General features: G+C 41.5%; 1 protein-coding gene across 2 annotated transcripts in view; it reads left to right on the forward strand.

Annotated features, from left to right (window-relative positions):
* lingo2 (leucine rich repeat and Ig domain containing 2) overlaps window positions 1-18559 on the forward strand; it is a 600622-nt gene extending 582063 nt beyond the window's left edge. For both annotated transcript variants that reach the window (XM_055632401.1, XM_055632402.1), the window contains one exon: window positions 15711-18559. In XM_055632401.1, coding sequence (XP_055488376.1) covers window positions 15711-17564 — 1854 coding nt within the window. In that variant the 3' untranslated portion in view covers window positions 17565-18559. The remainder of the gene's footprint in view (window positions 1-15710) is intronic.
* The last annotated feature ends 4851 nt before the right edge of the window (window positions 18560-23410 follow it).

Raw genomic sequence — 23410 nt, forward strand, 5'->3', positions numbered from 1 at the left:
ATCAGGCCTAGTCATTCAGGACAGAACTAAAAAATAACTTCTTCACCTAGAAAGTAGTGAATCTTTGGAATTCTCTTCCTAAGAGAGTCAAGGACATTTGGTTGTTTTTCAGATACTTTTGATAATGTCTTGGATTTTCTAGTAGTCTGTGGATATGGGAAATCACCCCTGATGTGGCTGAATGATGGGGTGGTGACAAGGGGCTGATTGGGCTATGCCTGTTTCTTCCCCTTCGGTTTATGTTAAAATGCGGCAGTGTACAATGGAAATTCTAACCCAGGAGGTCAGTGATGAAAACCAGAAATGGTGGGAAAATAAAATTGTTTTATTCCACATTTAAATTCCTAGTGCCTTGCCTCAACACTCATAAATGTTCAGAAATGAGCTTTATAAGCAATTCTGCAGCCATGTACATGCAACAGGAAAGGTTCTTGGCTTGTGGCATTAACCGCAGGAACTTCATTGATGTGTTTATATCAGCACTGCCTAGTCTGAGAGTGCAGGATCTATTCTGAACCCTCAACACCTTTTTGATCAACCCAAGATTATGAAAAGCACTATTTAAATGTATGGAGCAAAGACACAAAGTGCCGGAGTGACTTACCAGGTCAGCAGCATCTCTGGTGAATGTGGATAAGCAATGTTTTGGGTTGGGACTTTCTTCAGATTTGAAATGCATGGCTCTCTTTTCTATTATTTTTCCTTTGATAACAACATTTATGATGAAGGATAATGTGTTACATTTAGTGCAACAATACCATTGTTCTAAGAATAGCAGATTTGGGCATTGCATTGTCAAAGAGCATAGGGAAGTGTGGGATATTAATTTTCAGACCAGCTGTACTTTACTCCTTGTTGTATTCTCCACCCAGTCTCATCTTTGACAAGGATGCTGGTGACTTGCTACCAGCCACAACAACACATAAAGGGCATCTAATCAGTGAAGCACTTTTCTGTTCCTCCTTCAGCAGCTGAGCTACAGCTAGACTGTCGGTCTGCATATTGGTAGATGACTCTTTAAAGTTTCAATTATAGTTTTGAGCAGAAAAAGGTCTAATATCCCCCAATTTCCAGGGTAAACCAGCATCTCTCAAAATGGCCTCAGTAATTTTAAGATTGTGATGCCTTTTCCTTGATTCCATCACTCTTCAAATGTAGCAGAAATCTCCTAATCTTTATGAGATAATTGAGAGGGGGGGGGGGGGGAGAAAATTAACGCCCTTGGTGATGTTGTACACCCTATGTTCCAAAAAGTGCCTGGTTTCCCTCAGTAACCTTGACACCCATGGCAGAATGATAAAGCATAGGAGCTGCTGCTGCTGCTCAGCTTTTGTGACTCGGGATCAATCTTGAGTGTGGGTGCTGTGTGGAGCTTCCACATCCCCCTGTGACTGCACAGGTTTGGCCAGGGCTGCTGAATATCTTCCTTATTCCAAATGGGAGGAGTATTGGCTTTCAGTGCTAGCAGGAGAATCAGGTGGGTCGATGCTCTTGTGAGAATTGATTGCAGGGGAAAGAGACTGATGGATGTGCGGTGTGGGCTGGCATGGACTTGATGGGCCAAATGGCTTGTGTTGTAGGGAGCAATACGAGTGCAGCTACACCAGCTGAAACAGCAAGAAACAGTAAGAAACAGTTCCAATACCCTGTGCCGCTGCACTGACCCAAAACAAAACAATGAAGCGCAACATACCCTGAAATCTCCTCAAAATAGACCTTTTCTTCTCTGTGGATTCAACTCTGGAAGAAACAAGATGCTTCTATTTCTGTTGTTTCTAATGTTATTTAACAGACTTTCTCAACATTTGACATTTAAGTCAATTACATTACTTAGGAAGAAATTGGTCTTCTTTAAACCCCTTTCTCACGGGACGACTTGACGCAAGAGTTAACCAGAGTTGAACATCATGGGAACCTCTTGCGATAACCGTACGGCATTCGTGGACCACTGTGGACCACCGTGGCGCTAACGGCAGGTACTCATGTAACTTGGTGACTCGGGAGAAAATTCAAACAAGCTTGAATTTTTCCAAGAGTGACTTGTACACTTGTGGTTGAACATTGCAACATTATATGCACGTGGTGGTCAGTGCGATGTCTGTACTGACTCTTGCGTGTACCGTGGGAACTCCTGCGAACGGTGAACCCGGAAGCTGGACAGAGGGGACAGAAGGTGAGTAAAAATTGTCTTCTGTGGGATTGAATTTAAAAAATAAAGATTTGCATCTGCATATGGACATCAACTTATTCATGAGTTATGTTAATGAGATTCAAGAAAATAACTATAATCTTTAAAAGGGACTTTACTGAAAGGTCCCGCATTTTTATGGTCCGTGAGAAATTTTTCACATGTACTTCTTTGACAGATACAGCTCGGAGTCCTCGTCGACCAGCGATCGAAGCAGGGTCCGGAACGCTACCAATCAATGTTCGCCAGAGACCCGTGTAAAGGAGTGAACTGCACATGCTGGTTTAAAACGAAGACAGACACAAAAAGCTGGAGTAACGCAGCGAGTCAAGCAGCATCTCTGGAGAAAAATAGGTGATGTTTTGGGACGAGGCACATCTTCAGACTCAATTCCGATTAGGATGTCTGAAGAAGGGTTCCGATTCGAATCACCACCTATTCTTTTTCTCCAGACATGCTGCCTGACACACTGACTTACTTCAGCTTTTTATGTTTTTCTTCCCAGATCTGACGTACCTGCTGAGTTACCACAACATTTTGTGTCCTTTTGTGCGTATTAACCAGCATCAGTAGTTCCTTTAGGCATTACCTAACTTCAGATTTTAGAGATATAGCACGGAAACAGGCCCTTCGGCCCACCGAGTCCGCGCCGACCACCTATTCTTATACACTCCAGGGACAATTTTACAATGTTACCGAAGCCGATTAATTTACAATCCTGTAATCTCTGGAGTGTGAGAGGAAACCGGTGCACCCATGGTCAGGATCAAAACCCAGTCTCTGGGGCTGTGAGGCAGCAACTCTACCACTGTGCCGCATGTAGTCAGATTTAATAAATTGCTGGTGTTGCTTCCAAAGATAGAGGCACTTATAATATTAGATCAGAATTGCATCTTTCCGCTAATAGTCAATTATTAGTCAATTAATAATATAATCAATTGTTGTTGGTGACATTTCACCTACGAAAATCAGACTATTTTCGCAGAGGTAAGGGCCAATTAGGCAGAGCAAAAGGTATGAACACTTTTAAACATTTATTTCCGACTATTTTGTCAAATGCAAATACAGGGAGAATGATCAAAGTGCTCACATGGCTCACTCTGTTAGAAGCCTTCTGAGTTTAAATGTTCCGTGTATTCCTTCTTAAAGTATAAATTTTTGTGTGGCCAGGGGTGTGATTGAGAACAGCTGGGAAAGGACGGAGGGGGCATCATGAATAACAGCGTTTCCCTGGCCATATTATGGCCCATTCCCCAACCGTAACATTAATCAAGCTCTGTCTAACTCCGCCTTCACACCATCCCCCTGTGACATGGGTTAGTCATCGCTTGGGGGGGCTGTGGGCCGAATGGCCTGCCAACAGGAGTCAGAGACTTGACACTGAGATCCATTGTGCAGGAAGGAACTGCGGATGCAGGTTTTTACCGAAGATAGACACAAACGCCACCTGTTCATTTTCTCCAGAGATGTTGCCTGACCCATTGAGTTACTCCAACATTTTGTGTCTGTGTTCACTATGAACATTGAATTATTTAATTTTAGGTAACTTACACTCTCTCTCTCTCTCCCTCGCCCACCCCCTCCTGCCCCTCCTGCCCCTCCCCCATGCAGTAAATGTTGGTTAACCAGGCCAAGGTTTGCAACGATGGTTCCCTCTTGGGATCACACTATCCCTAGCCAACAATTGGCCTATCAGGGAACCAAATATAAACATAAAGTGCTGGAGTGACTCAGTGGTCAGGCAGCATCTCTGGAGGAAAGGGTTATGCGACATTTCGGGTTGGGACCCCTCTTCAAAATACCCTGCTGAGGTCATTTGTTGTTGGCCCTGATTTGTCCCGGTCTTTTCTTGCTTCCAGTTCCCCCCTACAATCATCCCGAAGAAGGGTCCCGACCAAAAATGGAATCTATTCCTTTTCTCCAGAGATGCTGCTTGGCCCGCTGAGTTACTCCAGCATTTTGTGTCTAACTTGCTGATTCAGAGAGTTTTTGATTATCAAGGATTCTGCGCTGACTCTTTACTCTGAAACACACGTTGGAAATTTAAACTTGGGCGCAACTAACATCGTCTTACTACCGTGGGAACTCTTTAACTCAGCGGGCAGGCAGCAGTTAATTGTTGCTCCCTTCAGTTTCCCAGGGGGTCGGGACGGGACTGGAGTTGGGAGGGAAAGGTGGGGGAGTCGAGGGAGAGGAGGGGAGACAGATGGGGGTGTCTTCATTTACTGGCGGCGGGTGTCTGTCACTGAAACAGGCAGGTGAGATTTCACATCCACCTTGTGTGTGCCTCTCTCTCTCTCCCCTCCCTCCCTCTCACACAGGCTGAGAGACTCTGCCTCTGTAAGTGTACGTCTCTTTCTCCCCCTCTCCCACACACAGTAAGACTGAGGTACTGTGCTCAGTCCATCTGTGTCTCCCACATACACAGTAAAACTCTGCTTTGTGTGTGTATATACGTCTCCCCTCATTTCTCTCTCTCCCCCCCCCCCCCTCTCTTTCTCCCCCCCTCCCCCACCTCTCTCTTTCTCCCCCTCCCCCACATCTCTCTTCGCTCCCACACACAATAAGACCGATGTATTCTGCTTAGTCTCTCTTCGCTCCCACACACACAGATAGACCAAGGTCATGTGCGCTCTTTCTCTTCCGCAAGTCACCCCGAAGTACATCACACTGCCTCTGTGCCTCTCTCTCTGTCTCTCTCCCCATCTCTCCTGAGTAATGTGGCATCTTCCTGCAGTAAAGTCACTGCATCAGTACAGGCATGTCTACAAATGAGCCAATTCAACCAAGGGAGGATATTTATAGTGTGTGGAAAAAAAAGTGACATAATTTGTGCCACGTGATGATTTAATTACACTTGACAGTTTACAATTGTCATTCAAGATTTAACGGTAAAGCTCGGGAGACGGACAAGTCACTCGCACAAATAACAGAAATGCCGAGTACCGTGGGAACTCTGTCTAGCCCCCCGTTATATCGTGTGATATCGTGCTAGACCACGACCACTTCACTCTGGTTACATGTTGCGTCAAGTCGCCCCGTGAGAAAGGCCTATAACAGCTGTTTTTATGAGACTTGATGAGACTGACAGCATTCTTTATTTTAAAGTATACCCTTTGCTACATTTCCACGAGGTCAACCTAACACTTCATTATGCTGTAAAAGTGTTAAGGGCACTCCGTCCACCAACACTCAAAAGCAAGTCTTTACTGAATAAATAAATGTTCCCTGTATTGGAAGTGCAGTTCTGCCTCTTCCCATTGCTCTTGGGGGGAATACATAAAGAGCGTGGGCAGGTGAAGGAGGAATGTTATACACTTGTTATAGAGGCAGGCAACCGGCATGATTTGACACACAGGGGAGTTGCAGGTCATCACACAACTCAACCCAAAACATTTTCAGCTGCTGACTGGCCAGCATTTTCTGTAACTATTTCCAATTTTTAGCATCAGCAGTATTATCTTTGTTTTAATCTCCATGCAGCTGTAATGCTGTTTTGATCAATAATTAATATTGACTACTAAATATTTCATACCATATATACTTGCACATAATGTGATCCATGGCACTGGTGTGATTTGGGATCTGTTTTTACAGCTTAATCTTGAGGCAGCTGAGGATTGAAACTCAGCACCAACCACAAAATTGCTCTAGAAGTTGATCGGTTGCAGAATATTTGATTTACTGAGGGAGGGAAATAAATGAACAGAATATGTGGAAGGGGGATCAAATCTAGATTCCTTTCTCTAACAAAAACACTACAGTTTCTTAAATCTGTTGTACCTCAGGAGATATCATTGTGTCCCAAAATAGGCTAAATAAAATATACAATAAGCTCAATGTTTTTTTTGTGTGCTTGCTCACCTCCTCTGTGACTGCATGAGTTTCCCCAGAGCTACTGAATGCCTTCCTTATAGCAAATGTGTGGTTAATTGTGTGATGTAAATTGGCTGTCAATGGGTGGCAGGAGAATCAGTGGTGCGAAGAATGGTCTTGACCCAAAACATCATCGATTCATGTTCTCCAGTGATCTTGCCTGACCAGCTGGGTTATTTCAGCATAATGCCCCTGTCCCACTTATGCCCCTGTCCCACTTAGGAAACCTGAACGGAAAGTTCTGGAGACTTTGCGCCCCGCCCAAGGTTTCCGTGAGGTTCCCGGAGGTTTTTGTCAGTCTCCCTACCTGATTCCACTACCTGCAACCTCCGGCAACCACCTGCAACCTCCGGGAACTGCATGGAAACCTTGGGTGGGGCACAAAGTCACCAGAAGTTTCCGTTTAGGTTTCCTAAGTGGGACAGGGGCATAACTCAGACTTGTGTGTTTCCTTGGCAGGAAAATCAGGAGGCTTGATGCTCTTGTAAGAATAAATTATTGGGAGATAGGTAAGGACATGGGAGTGCTGGATGTGCCACGAGTGCTGGCATGAACTTGATTGACCAAATAGCTTGTGCTGGAAGAAACACAAGCAATACGTGTCCACGTGCACCCAGAGTTGAACCAGCATGGAATGGGCCCCAATACCTTGAGCTACCACACTGGACCCATAAAATGCAAAGTTCCGATTGATGGAAAATACATTTCCCCCAAAATGATGGGCCTGTTGATGTTTTCTACCCATATTAATGAGCTATCTTTTGGATGCAAGCTACATTTCTAAATCTATGAATGGCATTAATCCCGGCAGTGTTATGAACTGCTGACAATATTGATAAATTTCAGCAGGCTGGTGGAATGGGAAAGACATGATAAATAAAGTCTAACATGGATAAAGGTGAGGCGATGCACTTTGTTAGCAAGACTGAGGATAAGCAATACAGAATAAATGGTATTGTTATAAAAGGGGTACAGAACCATATGGGATATGGGTACACATTAGAAGGATAGAACAATTTGAGAAGGCGGATAATAGGCCGAGTGCAATTCTGGATTTTATTAATGAAAGATAGAACTTAATATTTCATTTTTCTAAAACACTAATCCTGTAGTATGGTGTTGGCCTCTTTAGAGTAAGGATGTGAAGGCATTAGAGAAGGCTTGAAAAGACATGGTCTTGGGATAAAATACAACAGATGCGAGAGGCTGAAGGAGTTTTCTTTACAAAAAGGAAGGCTGATGGTAGATAAAACAGATAAAATAATGAGGGGTCTAAATAGGGAGAAGCTGTGCCTGTCGGAGGAGGAAACAGAGTGTAGGTCACATGTATAAAATAAAGAGATGGAATTAATAATGACATGAGGAATCCATTTTAATGCAATGTACGGTTGGAATCTAAAAATTACTTTCATGCATATATGGTGAGCCAAGTATCGTTGTGCCCTTTAAGGGAGAATTACTTAAATGGTGAAGAAAAGATTGCAAGACTGTGGAGAAGGAACGGGTGGGTGGAACCAGTGAGGGTTTCTGGCAGAGAAATTGCATGGACATGATGGGCTGATTGGCTTTTTTTCTGTGCTGTTTCATTGATTCTATAATATCTGAAGCGCACATTATTCTGATTCTGAGCTGAGATTGAAACTTGGGACCCAAATCTTAGCTGGCCAAATTGTTAACTCTTTCCTGCAACAGATCTCAGAAAAGAGTGTCTGTTTTTGGTGTGGCGTAGGTCTCAAACTATGTGCTCTGTTCATTGGAGCTACAGGGAGAGATTACCTGATAGACAAAGAACATGTTTCATGGTGTACTCAAAACTTGCTTGGAGGATCCAACATCCCCACTCACTCCTCAGAAGACTGTCACAATTTTCTTGCATCTGAGTTAGAAGCCTATGGCTCTTGGTCCAGCAAGATAAGAAAACCCAAGGTGAACATTTCAAAATTATGCCCAATGTCATGCTCATTCATTATTCTTCAACTTTGCAAACCTAACTGAATATAAACACAATGAAGTACAAATGCTGGTTTACAAAAAATACAAAGTGCTGGAATAACATGGATAGGTGACATTTCAGGACAGGACCTTCAGACTACATTTATTTTGATGTTGATGAAAAGCATTGTTGTTTAAAATTGACCACAATATTTCTAATAATACAACAATGACAACCTTTCATTAACCATTTTTCTTTTTGGGACATGGACAGACAAATGGGAATGGCCTTGTATAAGACAACTCTTTTTTTTTTTTAAGGCTGACATCTATGCCTGGATACAAACCAGGGAATATATTTTTTGTGGCAAGTGCAAATGTTTTAGTCAACATTTCTTTCTAATTAGGTTTGCTAAATGCTTTAGTCAACATTTCTTTCCAATTAGGTTTGCTTTGAAATAAAGGGCATGAAATAAAATGGATGTTTAGAAATTTTATTAACAAGGCTGATTTTTGACTGCATTATGGATCCAGCTGTGTATGCTGTGTGCAAGTTGCCTCCTGTTCCTATACTGAGATCCACAGTAAAGTAAAACTGTACATTACATCGATAAAGATGTACAGCTTTTCTTAATGCACCTTTCTCCTCTGTGTACAAAATACTTAGATTTTGTTTCTTCTATTCTTGAGTTTGTCTTCACTAACCTCTGTATACTTTTGATAACCAATGTATTAATAAAATGATAATGCTTGTGTAAGTTAGTGCATGTAATCAATCCACCATGTGTGTCCTTGTGTGACCTTAGAATGTTAGTCACCTCTTTATTAGTCTCATTTCAACATCTGTTGAATAATTGATAAAGAGGCAATTATCTACCAGTCATAAAACATACATAAATATTTGCAAGAGATGTTACAATAGTGACCTTCTTGAATGAAAGTAATAAATCACAACTTGAATGCTGTTACTATATTGTAGTTCTGTGAACATGGGAGCGTAAGATATGGAGCAGACCACTTTACTCCTTGAACCTGTACAATCATTCACTGAGATTCAATGAACTGTGAACTAATTTTATGTACATGTCTTTGCGGAATATCCAATAGCACCATGTGTAATATTTTCATAGATTAAGATACATTATATAAAGTCTAAACGATGCTAACCACCTAACCTTCATATGTGCGAGTTTTCACATTTCTGCTTACAGGCTATATTTCAGTCAGTGTCATTGTCACAAAGTAGATGCACCACAACACTCTACCTTCCAACAGGATCACAGTATGCCAATCTGCTTAGATACAGATGGAGTAGAACATCTCCGTGTATAAGGATGGACCACATCATGGCAATAAAATACTCCCATGATCTCAGATTTATTGTAAAATGATCTAATTATCTAGCACCATTTTCCATTCATGAAAGACTTTCAACTACTATCACCCATTATATGTGGGGATATTTCCAAAATTATCATATTTCCGAGGGCACTGTGTGATATATCCGAGGGGCCATTGCTGTTTGCAGTTCAAATCAAAGTTTTGGATGAGAATGTGGAAGGCATGATTAGTAAATTTGTAAAAATGACACTAAAGTGGTATCATTTGGTCAAATTAGTCAAAGAGGGGTGCCTAAATACATTATTTAGAATTCTGGCCTACTGGTATGCCCACCAGACTATGCAAATAAAATGGGGCAATAGGGTCTCAGCCCCATTTGGGGTTAGCAGTGGTGTTAGACAAGGGGGAATTTTGTCCCCAGTCCTTTTTAATATATATATTGATGATCTGTCTAAACAATTGAAAGCCTGTCTTTAACACTGGGTGCGTGATTGGTAATATTTTAGTGAACCATATTATGTATGCAGATGATCTTGTGGTCTTTAGTCCATCTAGCGCTGGTCTCCAGCAGCTCCCTACTATATGTTCTGTGTATGGTGTGGAACATGACATTAAATATAATGCTAGTTAGAGTGCTGTTATGATCTGTAGAACCAAAGAGGATAAATGTCTAAAATTTCCCGATTTTAAATTGCCTGGCAATAATCTTAGTGTCTGTAATAAGGTAAAATATCTAGGACATATTATTACAGAACAAATGACAGATGATGAGGATATTTATAGGCAATGACGCATGCTGTATGTACTGGCGAATATCGTCTTGCGTAAATTTGGTGCGTGTGCAGATGTGGTGAAGATGTCGCTATTTAGAGCATACTGCGCACCCCTCTACACTGCGCACCTGTGGTCAAACTATGGAAAGAAAAGTTTGCAAAGACTAAAGGTGGCATATAACGATGCCATGAGAACACTGCTAAGGAAACCTAGATGGTGTAGTGCCAGTAATATGTTTGTGGCTGCAGGATCAGTACTTTAGAAGCTATCCTTAGACATCCCATGTGTAAATTCATTTGCAGGATAAATGACTCAAAAATGTAATTATTGTGGCCTTGTCAAACATAAGGGTTAGCACTACATGCTACGAATCCCAGCTGTGGAGACACTGGTATCGTTGTCTTGTTGTAGGACATTGATCATTCTTTAAATCTGGATGTTTAACTTATGTATTGTGATTTTTTTAATTATAATTTATGATGCTTTTATACGTGATATACTAAGATTTTATATGTGCGTTATGATATTTAATATGCAATGCATTTTTTTAATGTAATGTTGCCCCTTGTCTGGACCACGAGCCCGTAATAAAGTTTATTATTATTATTATTATTATTATTATTGATAGCAAAGATGGTTATCAAAAATGATCGCAGATCTTGATCAGCTGGGCAAGTAGACTGAGGAACGGTTAATGGAGTTTAAAGTAGATATATGTGAGGTGTTGTATTTGGAGAAGTCCAACTAGAACAGGAGTATTGGAGTATTGCGTTCAATTGTGGTCACCCTGCTGTAGAAAGGATGTTGTAAAGGTGAAAAGAGTTCAGAGAATAGTTGTGAGGATGTTGCCAGGACTTGAGGGCCTGAGCTCAAGGGACAAGTTGAGCAGGCTAGGACTTTATTCCTTGGAGCACAGCAGTCTGGAGGGTGATCTATAGGGGTGTATAAAATTATGAAGGGAATACATAGAATGAATGCTCAGAGTATTTTACCCAGGTAATCAAAAAACAGAGAACATAGGTTTAAGGTGAGAGGGGAAAGATATAATAGGAACCCAAGGGGCAGCTTTTTCACACAGAGGATGGTGGGTATATGGAATGAGCTGTACTATGCTATACTGTTCTATGTTCTATGCAATTGGGTAACCTGGTTAAGCAACAGATGATAAATACTTTATTGGCTCGATGTGACTACAATCATATCTTGGATATAAAGGAGTGTTTTACTGGAAATCTTTTCCTTCAGCAAAATCTTGTAAATTTACAAAACTAGGTGAAATATATTGTGAACATGTTGGTATAGTGTATGTTAGCAGAGAGTGATATGGAGAACTTCCTGGAGCTGGTGGACAACCAATCAAAATGATTAACGTAAAGCGCAGAGGGTCAAGAATCGTTATTAAATGAGCACAGAGCTTAGCTACATTGCTGAAATAGGTGCATTGCAACAGCAGTAGTTGGATACATTGCAACAAGAGGAATCTGCACGTTCTCCCTGTGACCATGTGGGTTTTCCCCAACTTCTCTTCCGGTTTCCTCCCACGTTCCAAAGACATGCAGCTTTGTAGGTTAATTGGTTTCTAAAAATTACCCCTAGTGTGTAGGATGCGAAACTGGGATAATGTAGAACTAGTGTACAGGTGATCAATGGTCAGCATGGACTTGATGGGCCGAAGGGCCCGTTTCCATGCTGTATCTCCAAACTAAACATAGTCTCCCTTGGCTATTGTATCTGATAACAGTCCACAATTTCAATCAGATTGTGACCTGAAATAGGACCAGATAACAACTCACAAGCCCTAATCATCCAATATTCAACAAAAGAAGCTAAGAGAACAAAACATATGTTGAAAAATGGATTGGAAAACCAAGTCACACAAGGCAGATTAGAGGATTTATGAGGAAGGAACAGTCCACATCATTTCAATATGAATTACAGATCAACAGCACTCTGCTGGATAGGAAATACTCTTTTAGAAATGCTGATGCACAGAAGGAAAGGGATGTTGCATAGTCGGGCTTAGCTGAACCTAAAAGGGAGGTGAAACAAAGCCAGCATCTTAACACATACTATAAAAGGGAAGAGATTCAGATCACACGATAATTCAGAAGCATATCAAAGAGAGCACGATTCAGAAAAAAATATCAAAGGAAAAAGTATTAAGGGCCTGTCCCACTGCGGCGACCTAATTTGCGAGCTTAGAAGAGTTTGATCTTGACTCAAACTCGCGGCATGGTCGACACGTGGTCCTAGGCGGTCCTCGGAGGTCACTGAACTCTCCTTCATGCTCGAGGGAAGTTCCCGCATACTCGCGGCCTCAGTTTGGTCGAGTAATAATTGGTCGGCATGATTCTTTTGAACTCGTAGTGCATTGGAGTGGGGTCACTAGGCAGTCGAGGCAGCCGTTGGCAATCTCCTTTGCTGACCGAGCAATTTAATTGGCTCATGGGAGTTTTCAGAACCAAGGAAAACTGACCGGTAATAATGTTAAATGCCCGCTAAACTTTATTAAAAGTTGTCTGGCTTCTTAAAAGTGTCTCCACCCCTTCTCTCTCCCTCGCTCCCCTTCTCTCCCCCTCCCTCGCATTCTCTAAAGGACACTGAAACTGTTCATCGCGGGTGTGAATTTTACTGTTTTACCTTACTGTTCATCGTGGGTGTGAATTTCAGACAGCGCTGCCCCTTTCCCTGGCCCCCGCCTTTGCAATGCATTTGCGTGTGTGTGTGTTGACGGTCGATCCAGCTCGCATTGATCTCTGATGGTCGATCCAGCTCGAGGTTTTTCAGGCGAGTGCCCTCGAGCTTGAAGGTCGAAGACAGTCGCTGAAAAGTCACGTTAGTGGGACAGGCCCTTTAGGAGAGGAGAATTGTGATTTTGAACATTCACATGTTGGCGATTTTGAAATCCTGAACTGAATCGTACAATTGTTGACGAAGAACTGACATAGAACAGGACAGCAGGGAGCCAATGAGTGACACACACAATGAGTAGAGAGATGGACACTACTTCAATAATTTGATTCAGTCTACTCTACAGGATAAATGCAACATCAATGCAGAAGATGCAAATTCCATTCAATGCAAAGTTTGAAGGAATCAATCAGTTAATCTAGTAAATTTATAAATATAATCACATTTTTAAAATATTCCTTATTTTTTAAAGGGAAAATGTAATGTGTTTTATGTCACTGCATGACATATTTGATCATGTGTGCTTGATAATGTTGTGCACAGTTGTGAACCTGAAAAGGATCTTGAATTAAGTAGTCATGGTTTTTTGGAGCCCTCCATGTACCTTCAAACACTGAATGGTACTACATTATAGATCAGGAACCCACAGAGGCCAACACAAAAAAATAGCCTAAAAGGTAGTCCTTTCAAAAGAAAAGTTAGTTATAGATTCATACAGCATGAAAACAGGCCCTTTGGCCCAACTTGACAATGCCGGCTAAGATGCCCCATCTACACAAGTTCCACCTCCCACATTTGACCCATATCCCTCTAAACCTTTCCGATCCATGTACCTGCCCAAATGGCATTTAAATATTTGGCTATTTGGGTGCCAATAGTACACTCCCAACAAGGAGTGTATGATTGGCACCCAATTTTATCTCATTTCCACCCACATAGCCCCACTGAATGAACCATCAAAATGTCATCTCAGACTAATGCCTTGACATTCTCCTCAATCAATAAAACAACCTCACCTCCTTTTTCTCCTGCCTCTATCTCATCTGTAACATCTGTACCCTGTAACATGAAGCTGCCAGTCCCGTCCCTCCCTAAGCCAGGCTTCCATAAAAGCTCCAACTTACCTGTACATGGCACATAAAAAACACAACAATTACGCACAAGAAAGAGCAGACCATACATGTAATGCCAGTTACCTTTTGCTCAACGTTCTTACCTTCTGCCCAGCTTTCTTACCCTTCACACAGCACTTACCCTCCACACAGCCTCTTCCAAAACATGGCCAATCCCAATAGGGCACTCAGATGCACATGGACCTCTATATTAACTGCTCAATTAGCCAATATATTGACCAATCAATTAGCCAATCCAATAACTATATTTTGAAATCTCCCACTGCTGCTCCATCACTTAAATATCTAGTGTAGGGGTGGCACAGAAGTACAGTGGTAGAGTTTCTGCCTTAGAGTGCCAGAGATCCGGGTTCAATTCTGACTACGGGTGCTGTCTGTACAGATTTTATACCTTCTCTCTGTCACTGCCTGGGTTTTCTCCGGGTGCTCCAGTTTCCCCCCACAGTCCAAAGACGTACAGGTTTGGTGGTTAATTGGCTTTGGTAAAATTGTAAATTGTCCCCAGTGTGTAGGATAGTGTTAATGTACGGGATGATCATTTGGTGGCGCACTCGTGGGGCTGAAGGACCTGTTTCTGCACTGTATATCTAAAATCTGAAGTCTACAGCTAGTCTTTATCAATTTTGTTTGTTTGATCTGCCTATCACAATATTCTCTATCTCTACAAAAATTACTGGCATAAAACAGATATTTAACATTTGCATGGTTTTTGGTGTGGGTTGTTTACTCTAAATTGTAACATATTATTCTGCACTACAAGAAGCACTTTACTAAAGCCGGTACACCGCGGAGACCTAACCAATGTGAGAATTAGAATTAGATTTAGATTCAGGTGGTTTGCATTTCAAAACTTAACATTGTAATTTAAATTAAGTATGAACCTTTTTTATGATGAAACACCATAATTGAATGCAACCAGCTAACTTTGGCATGGTACCAATTAAAAAAAAATACAAATTCTGCTGCTCTGAACCCATTTGACTCACTGATGCACTTCGGGGAACTTTCCAACCTCTCCATGATCTGCCCTCCTCGGACTCTTATGCACTGCTTTGCAGTTAATCCTTACTGCCCTAAGGGAAAGCAAAGATGAACAATAAATGTTTCTTCTGTCAGTGTTGCCCAAAGTGCAAATTTGAAAAAAAAGATTTATTACTGAGCACAACTACAGTACAATTGCAACGCTCCCCTGGGCATCATGTCTGATATTTCAGCAGAGGAGCACTAGAACAACTAAATAAATAAAACATTTCTTTGTTTTTAGCCGGCTAAAATTACTTTGACTTGCTAAGCTATTTTTATTAAAGATTATAAATTTAAAGTCATGAGCAACGGAAGTATTTCAATGGAAACCAAGCTTTGTTACAATATATAATAAAAGACACAGAGTAACTCAGTGGGTCAAGCAGCATCTTTGGAGAACATGGTTAGGTGATGTTTCGGTTTGGGACCAATCTTCAGACTGTTCTTTGTATACTAGCATCTGCAGTGGCATGTTTCTGCATTCTGGAATCAAAATTAGCTTGGTGCACAGAATCAGGGAATGGTATTGGAGGGCAGTATGGCTAATTGGGGAGCTGCCACACGTGATGACAATGTAGTTGACATAGTTAATACACAGATGACATCAAAATTGGTGGTTTAGTGGACAATAAGGAGATATAAATTGGGACTGTACCAAACTGTACTATATATATTTTCCTCCCTAGCAACAACATTGTGTGTTTATGTCCATTAGCTAAATATGTTTTTTTTGTGTCTCCCCTTTGTCATAGGCCCTTGACAGAATATTGGACTGCTTCAGCAAAGTCATGCTTCATGTGGCCATATCATTTTGGCAGCCGTTCCTGGGACTGGCTCTGATCATCGTCCTCACAGGATCTACAGTGGGATGTCCAGCTCGATGTGAATGTTCTGCCCAGAACAAGTCTGTCACCTGCCATCGGAGGCGATTGACTGTGATCCCGGAGGGCATTCCTATTGAGACCAAATTACTGGACCTGAGCAAGAACAAGCTGAAGTACATTAATCCGGATGAGTTTGCATCATATACCTTGTTGGAAGTAATTGACATGAGTGAAAATATCATTTCATCCTTAGAACCCGGTTCATTTAGTAATCTTTTTAACTTGCGCTCCCTACGCCTGAAGAGCAACCGACTAAAGTTGATACCTCTTGGTGTTTTTGCTGGTCTGTCTAACCTGACGAGGCTGGACATCAGTGAGAACAAAATTGTTATTTTACTGGACTACACCTTCCAGGATCTGCATAACCTGAGGTCTCTGGAGGTGGGGGACAACGACTTGGTTTACATCTCTCACCGAGCCTTCAGCGGCTTGCTGGCACTGCAGCAGCTGACGTTGGAGAAGTGCAACCTCACTGTAGTGCCCACTGAAGCCCTGTCGCACCTCCACAATCTGGTCCGCCTCCGGCTCTGCCACCTCCACATCAACATCGTCCACGCCTACGCCTTCAAGAAACTGTACCGCCTGAAGCACCTGGAGATCGACCACTGGCCACTGCTGGACACACTGCCCGTGAACAGCTTTCATGGTCTAAACCTCACCTCCCTGTCCATTACCAACACCAACCTATCTGCCGTGCCCTACGGTGCCCTTAGGCACCTTGTGTACCTTGTGCATCTCAACCTCTCCTTCAACCCCATCGGCACTATGGAAGCAGGCATGCTCCAGGACCTGATGCGCCTTCAGGAACTGCACATGGTCCATGCTCAGCTGCTGACCATCGAGGTCCGTGCCTTCAAAGGGCTACAGGCCCTGCGTGTGCTGAACGTGTCACACAACCTGCTAGACTCCCTGGAGGAGAGTGCCTTCCAGAACGGCAGGAGCCTCCAGGTGCTGTGCATTGGCCACAACCCACTGGCCTGCGATTGCCGGATGCTGTGGGTGCTGCAGAGGAGGAAGACGCTGAGGTTCTCGGGAGACCCACCGACTTGCGCATCGCCAGAGACCCTGAAGGGGAAGCAGTTTGAGGATTTCAACAACCTGTTCCTTCCCAGCTACTTCACCTGCCAAAGACCCCAAATCCGAGACAAGGAGCCACAGAACCTGATGGTAGAGGAGGGTCAGGTGGCTCAGTTCGAATGCCAAGCTGATGGTGACCCCCTCCCGGTTATTTCCTGGCAATCGCCGCGCAGGAGGCTAATAACCCTCAAGTCGAACGGGAGGATGACTGTCCTGAGAGACGGCACCCTGAAGTTCCGGTCCACCCAGTTTCTCGACAGTGGAGTCTACCTTTGCATCGCAAGCAATGCGGCCGGGAATGACACCACGTCGGCCACATTGCAGGTCAAGGGACTTTCTGACCACCTGCGTGGAAACAGGACCTCTCAGTATCTGACCGAGTTGAACGACACCCATTCCAATGGGACGCAGGTGCACATGACCGTGGCCCTGGACCTCAAGACGATACTGGTATCCACCGCCATGGGCTGCTTCACCTTCCTCGGTGTGGTCTTGTTCTGCTTCCTGCTCCTCTTCGTCTGGAGTCGGGGAAAGGGTAAGCACAAGAGCAACATCGATATTGAGTACATTCCCCGCAAGAGCAACGGAGCCACAGTCGAGAATGAGCAAGGAGGTCCGCGGAGGTTCAACATGAAGATGATTTAATGCCAATGGCAAAAGGCTGTACTCTTTTTTTTAACAAAATGAAAGATAATCTTTAAGCTGCTCATTATGGGGCTAAATCTTCACTTAGCTAAAGTTATCCGACATGCCAGAGAGTCTGCAACAGCTAAAGGTACAAAAGATGTGGGAAATGGTGGCTACTGGGGATTTGGAGTTGCTTTCATGGTGCCCAATTTAAATGGAGGCAGTGCCATTGAACAATTGGGTTCCTGCACTAATGACTGCACCTCTCTAAAGACTAATCTCACTGTTGAACCAGTTGGTCAAGTGAACGAGAAAAATCATTAGACATTTTATACAAAACCTTAACAGTCGGGAAGAATTGGAAGGAGTAGGCCCTTACAAAGCTACCTGCAGGTTTCCACAAGGGGCAAAGATATCACTGTTGGTGAACTCCACATGAGCGAGGATCTAATTGCAAAATACTGAGGGATGGAGGTTGGGAAGTGAGGAACAAAAAAATGGAGGGTGGGACTGGGGCCCTCGTTTTTAACGGAAGTCATTTTTTTTAAGCAATATGAATAACGTGTTCATTGGTGTACGAGACTTGCCAGATTCTGTTTGGGGCATAAAAATCAGTGCGGAAACATTGGCCCAAAATGTGTTGAATAAGCAAAAAACTGCAGATACTGTACATCTAGAATAATAGAAAGTGCTGGAAGTACTCAGCAGATCAGCAAGCATCCTTGGCAAAATAAATAAAGGTAACATTTACAGTCACTGACTGATAATCCAAATGCTTTTCATAAAAAGTAATCAATTGGAAATATCTTGCCTTACTGATTCTGACTGACGTGTTGAATATTCCTAGCATTTTCTCTTTATATTATGCCCCAAAATGTATGCTTTGTATACTTCTAAATTCATAAGGCTGACTTACAATGACATTATTTCGATGTAAAATTATAACTTCATTGTAAAATCAAACACAAAATTGAAAAGTTAGTAAAGATTTTTTTTTAAACTGGCATTACCTATATATATATATATATATGTCTTTCTTTTCTCACTATTAATTTTTGTTACAAGTCATAAGATGTGGAGACTATGATAGAAGCGTCCAACTAGAAATGCCACTGCATATTATTAAAATAACCATAAAATGACCAGAGCTCAGCTGTTTGCCATCTCAAGCCCATCTCTGAAGGGACAGTTTCCTGCTTATTTTTTCATATATATTCGGGATGCGATCCCGAGTACGGGTGCTGTCTGTATGGAGTTTGTACGTTCTCCCCGTGATCTGCGTGGGTTTTCTCCGAGATCTTTGGTTTCCTCCAACACTCCAAAGGCGTACAGGTTTGTAGGTTAATTGGCATGATTAATTGGCTTGATAAAAATGTAAAATTGCCCAAGTTGGCGATATGCAGAGTACTGTCCTGCCAACTACAAAATTCAGAAGGTTCAGAAGGTTGTTAAGTACTGTTGGTATCCTTTGAAACATATCCTAGTGTGATTCAGTATCTTGGGAGAACAAGCAAAGAATTTGGGGGGGAAAAATAACCTTTATAAGTTGTCTTCACATTGAAAGCAGGGACCTGTATATTTTCTACATCTCCAAACAAATTGAAACCCAATCTCAGCAAGCCTAAGGAAACAGCATGATTTATATTCAGATGCCATCAGCCAAATTATGATTTTGAATGGAAAGAATATTATGCGTTCAGCTCTCTGGATGTAGTATTTGTCATCCATGATTGTGAACTGTCCAAACACTAGCTCCAGACAATGCAGGGAGGCTTAAATTGAAAGAGATTTGAAATTGTTTTGGCTAACTGCAAATATCTTTGAGAAAATACCTCATCCAAGTTGGAAGCAAACACAAAATTGTTCACACCAAGAAGGAGCAGTCATGTTTGAGTAAAATCGAAGCGGAAAACCATTAAATTAATACAAGCTAATGCAGCACACAGGAAACAAATACATTAACACCTTGATAAATTAGGTAGGATTCCATTTTTTTAAATATCCATCAACAAACTTATTTTGAATTCAAAGCAAGTTTTCAGACTCATGATTTAGTTATTTTAATGTGCTTCCATTTACTTCCATTGAATTCATATATTCTGAAAACAATCTGTCAGTTCTGTTGACCCTGCAAACACATCAATTTTGGGGAAGGGTTCCATCTGCATGGCAAATCACAGAAAAGTGTTGGTGGTTGGCACTATTGAAGGGACCAGCACTAATCTACCAGGTTCTCTTTTTCTTGATTCACAGAAAGCAAATTAGTTTATATTCATTTAAGTTAATTCTTAATTTAAAAATACAAATTCTTAAGCTTACAAACTCAAGCAAACCACACATGTAGGATTTTAGTAATACAGTAACCTCTCGTTATAACGGACCATGGAGGAGGATGTTGTCCGTTATTGCCGATTGTCTACTGTTACCGAGTAAATACTTTTCCCCCCATTGACATCACTGCTTGGCACTGGGTCCGAATCCTGGAGCCCAATCACTGAGAGCTCAGTGGGACCTCCCTCACCACAAATACAACAGCCGCCCAAGAAGGCTGTGTACAAAGTTATTTTTAATAGGTAATAATCAATCAATCAAATTGATTAATTGTCACGTGTGACAATAAAGCATTAATTAATGATTTATTGTCACACGTGACAAGTCACAATGTAATTCTTTGCTTGCATACCCAATGTATGCAAATCATTGCCACATCGTGGACGCTTACAAAGTTACAAAGTACCCCTGTGCCAGGATCCCTTTTTTTTCCTCCCCCTCCCATCCCCATTCCACCTCCCTCATGGTGGTCCCCCCAAGCCTAGTCTTCCTTTGTTCCTTTCCCCAGCAGCGATGTCTTCACTCCCACGTGGTCCATCCTCATTTGTCGGTCATGTATTTTTGTTACTGCAAGCTAAAAATACTAAAGGCTGTTTGTTACCTTGCTTAATAGAGTTAAGTGTCAATTGAAGCAATGGCTTGTCAATTTCAATTGCTTGTCAGGTTCAATAGCATCCACTGTGTCACTGGCAACCAGTGTTCTTAAAGAGATAGTCTACTATTATAAAGAGGCCCATAATAACGAGGGTTTATTGTACAATTCAAATGCTGCTCGTATTAGAAGGTTTATCATAAATGGAAATTACCGCATTGTCATTTATTTTGTCAGATTAGGTATAAATTTGAGGCATTTCATGAAGGATACCAAATACACCTCATCTTCATTCAGAGTCACAGGTAACTGATTAGGAAATCCATTTTTACATTCCTTTGACACGCATTTTTTTTTTAAGAAAAGTGAATTTTGTAATGATATAAACACTTTTATATCTTTGAAACTATTACAGATTTTTGCAGCCGATGAGGTACATTGAATTGCAGCTCATGTTGTAATGTAGGAAATGTACTAACCAATTTGCACACAGCAAAGCCCACTGGAGTAAGATGATAAAGACCAAATTATTTATTTTAGTAATTTTTGAGGGATAAATCTTAGCTATTTCCACTGCCCATATTTTGTTGCACTAAATCTCTGCAACATGCAGCACAAACATCCACCCAAATCACCCCAAAATGTTTGTGATATTGCAAAAATTACATTCCTACATTTAGGCCATCCAAGTCACTTTCCAGAACAAATCCACATAATGTTGGTCCATAGTCCCTGCAGGTTTGCATGAGTGATACATTGGTGAAAGTAGTTAAGATTTGGTACCAACTATCTGTCCCGGTACTTCTGAAGGAAACTGAAGTTCCCATTGAAGATAGGGAATTTGTCTTCTCTCTTGGTCAATTTTCCTCCTATGATACACTCCATCCAAAATGAATTAACTGCCTATTCATATTGTTACTCTCTAAATGATGCTGTAGTGGGTGAGGTGGGTGAGGTGGCTGCATTGATTGCTAGCACAAAATGTTCTATCCAATTTCCAAATACACTGTATGTAACACATTTTGTTGTAATAATGTGCTTTACAAATCGTATTTTTATTTACTAATTTATTTCTTAAAGTGTCATAGGATCATCCCAGTCATACCAAAAATACATGTAAGATTATTTTTCATTGTGATTTGACCATGTTTGAGCCATGACTGTAAAATAGATTGTCTCAACTGAAGAAATTGCAAGCTACTGACAACATATGGATAAATCTCATTGGATGTGTTCTTATTATGCAACCTATGTTACAAAGATGTCTGAGGTTTAGGGTTGCCTGTTAATGGTCGTGCAGTGTAATCATGTTTTATATTGTTTTGAAATTAATCCACATGTCAAGATTCAATATGTGTAATGTTTGGAGTCCAACTCTCTAGTGGGATGTTCCAGAAAGAAGTCAATTCCTGAGACTTGTTTCAATTTAGATTGCATTATTCCCACATCTATTCAATTGTTACAAAATTTCCACCCACACAGTCCACAAAATATGCATTACATCTGATTATAACAAAGACGTGGGGTATAATGATGATTTTACGTGATGGTGAAGTCAGTCCAAAATTGTTGATGTCTTTTTTCAAGGGACCATATGGTGGAAAGTTTCTTTTACACGAAGATTGAATAAAATTCATATTTCTGTGGTGCTGTTCACGACGTCAGGAGATCTCAAAGCGATTTACAATTAATTCTGTCTATTGTTTCAGGTGTACTCTGCAAGGTATAGAGCACAACAGCCAGTCTGTTGACAGGATTTTCCCATAAATAGCAATGATATGATGACGTGATCACTTGACTTAATGAGATTTGTTGAAGGTTTATTGCCAAACACACCACTGAGAATTCCTTCAAATTGGTCCTATAGGTTATTTTCTAACCACCTGGAAGGGCAGGCAAGGCTTGGGTTATAGTTGTATATATCAGTCTGGCACCCTCAGCATGACACTGAAGTGGCAGATGAGGTTAAGTGTCGCATATTCCTGAAGATGATAAATTATTCATCTAAAATTAATCCTGGATACACTTACACTTTTTTCCTCAAAAATGATAAAAATTTATAATTTGGGATGTACAGCAATATATTTTCATTGTATTTTAATGGGGTTTCAAAAATTTTAGAAAATGGCTGTTGACCTCCCATGGAAGAATTTGAGGAGCACAAAAACATATTGAAGTTGAATTTGGAAGAAGTTTGTGAACATTAGTCAGGAAGTGAAGAAGTAAATACGGGCTCAAAGCTGTTAAACAGCCCTTTTAACAGAAAGATCTGCTAAAGTTGAAAAGAAGAAAGCTGCAGTCGGATACTCAGAAGTTGAATGAAAAACAAGGGGTAGTTGTTGAATTCCATTAATAAATAAGACAGTGTGAGTCAATATGTGATGGTCAGAGGATGTTGGGTAGTGCTTTCATTCCTGTGCTCACAGGTTAATGCTGACCAGTAATGCCTCAAATTTACGTGTATCTTTCCAATATTCAAATCCCTTGCTGGCCTCCCTCCTCCCTGACTTTATAATTGCTGTGAACATTCCAGATTCTTCCATTTCAGGGTACATTCATTTCTCCACCCAGCTATTGGCAACCCACCCAGCTACTGCTTTCAACAGCCTAGATCTGGAGAACCCTAGCCAAAGATAGACACAAAAAAGCTGGAGTAACTCAGCGGGTCAGACAGCATCTCTGGAGAAAAGGTGACATTTCGGGTCAAGACCCTTCTTCAGACACTAGCTGTACCTCTCAAATTCTTCACCTTTTCTGCTTCAAATTCTCTGCTTTAAGAACACCCAAACAAATCTATTTTTTTTACCATACTTTTGGGCCTATTTCCTAACAGACCCTTATGATACCAACAGTAAAGCTTAATTTGATGCACAGCCGTGAAGAGCTTTCAAACATTTTACCAAGTAAAGATCCACCGAAATGCAAGCTGTTCTTGCAAGTT

This window comes from Leucoraja erinacea, chromosome 3 (assembly GCF_028641065.1).
Source record: "Leucoraja erinacea ecotype New England chromosome 3, Leri_hhj_1, whole genome shotgun sequence".
NCBI classification, from domain to species: domain Eukaryota; kingdom Metazoa; phylum Chordata; class Chondrichthyes; order Rajiformes; family Rajidae; genus Leucoraja; species Leucoraja erinaceus.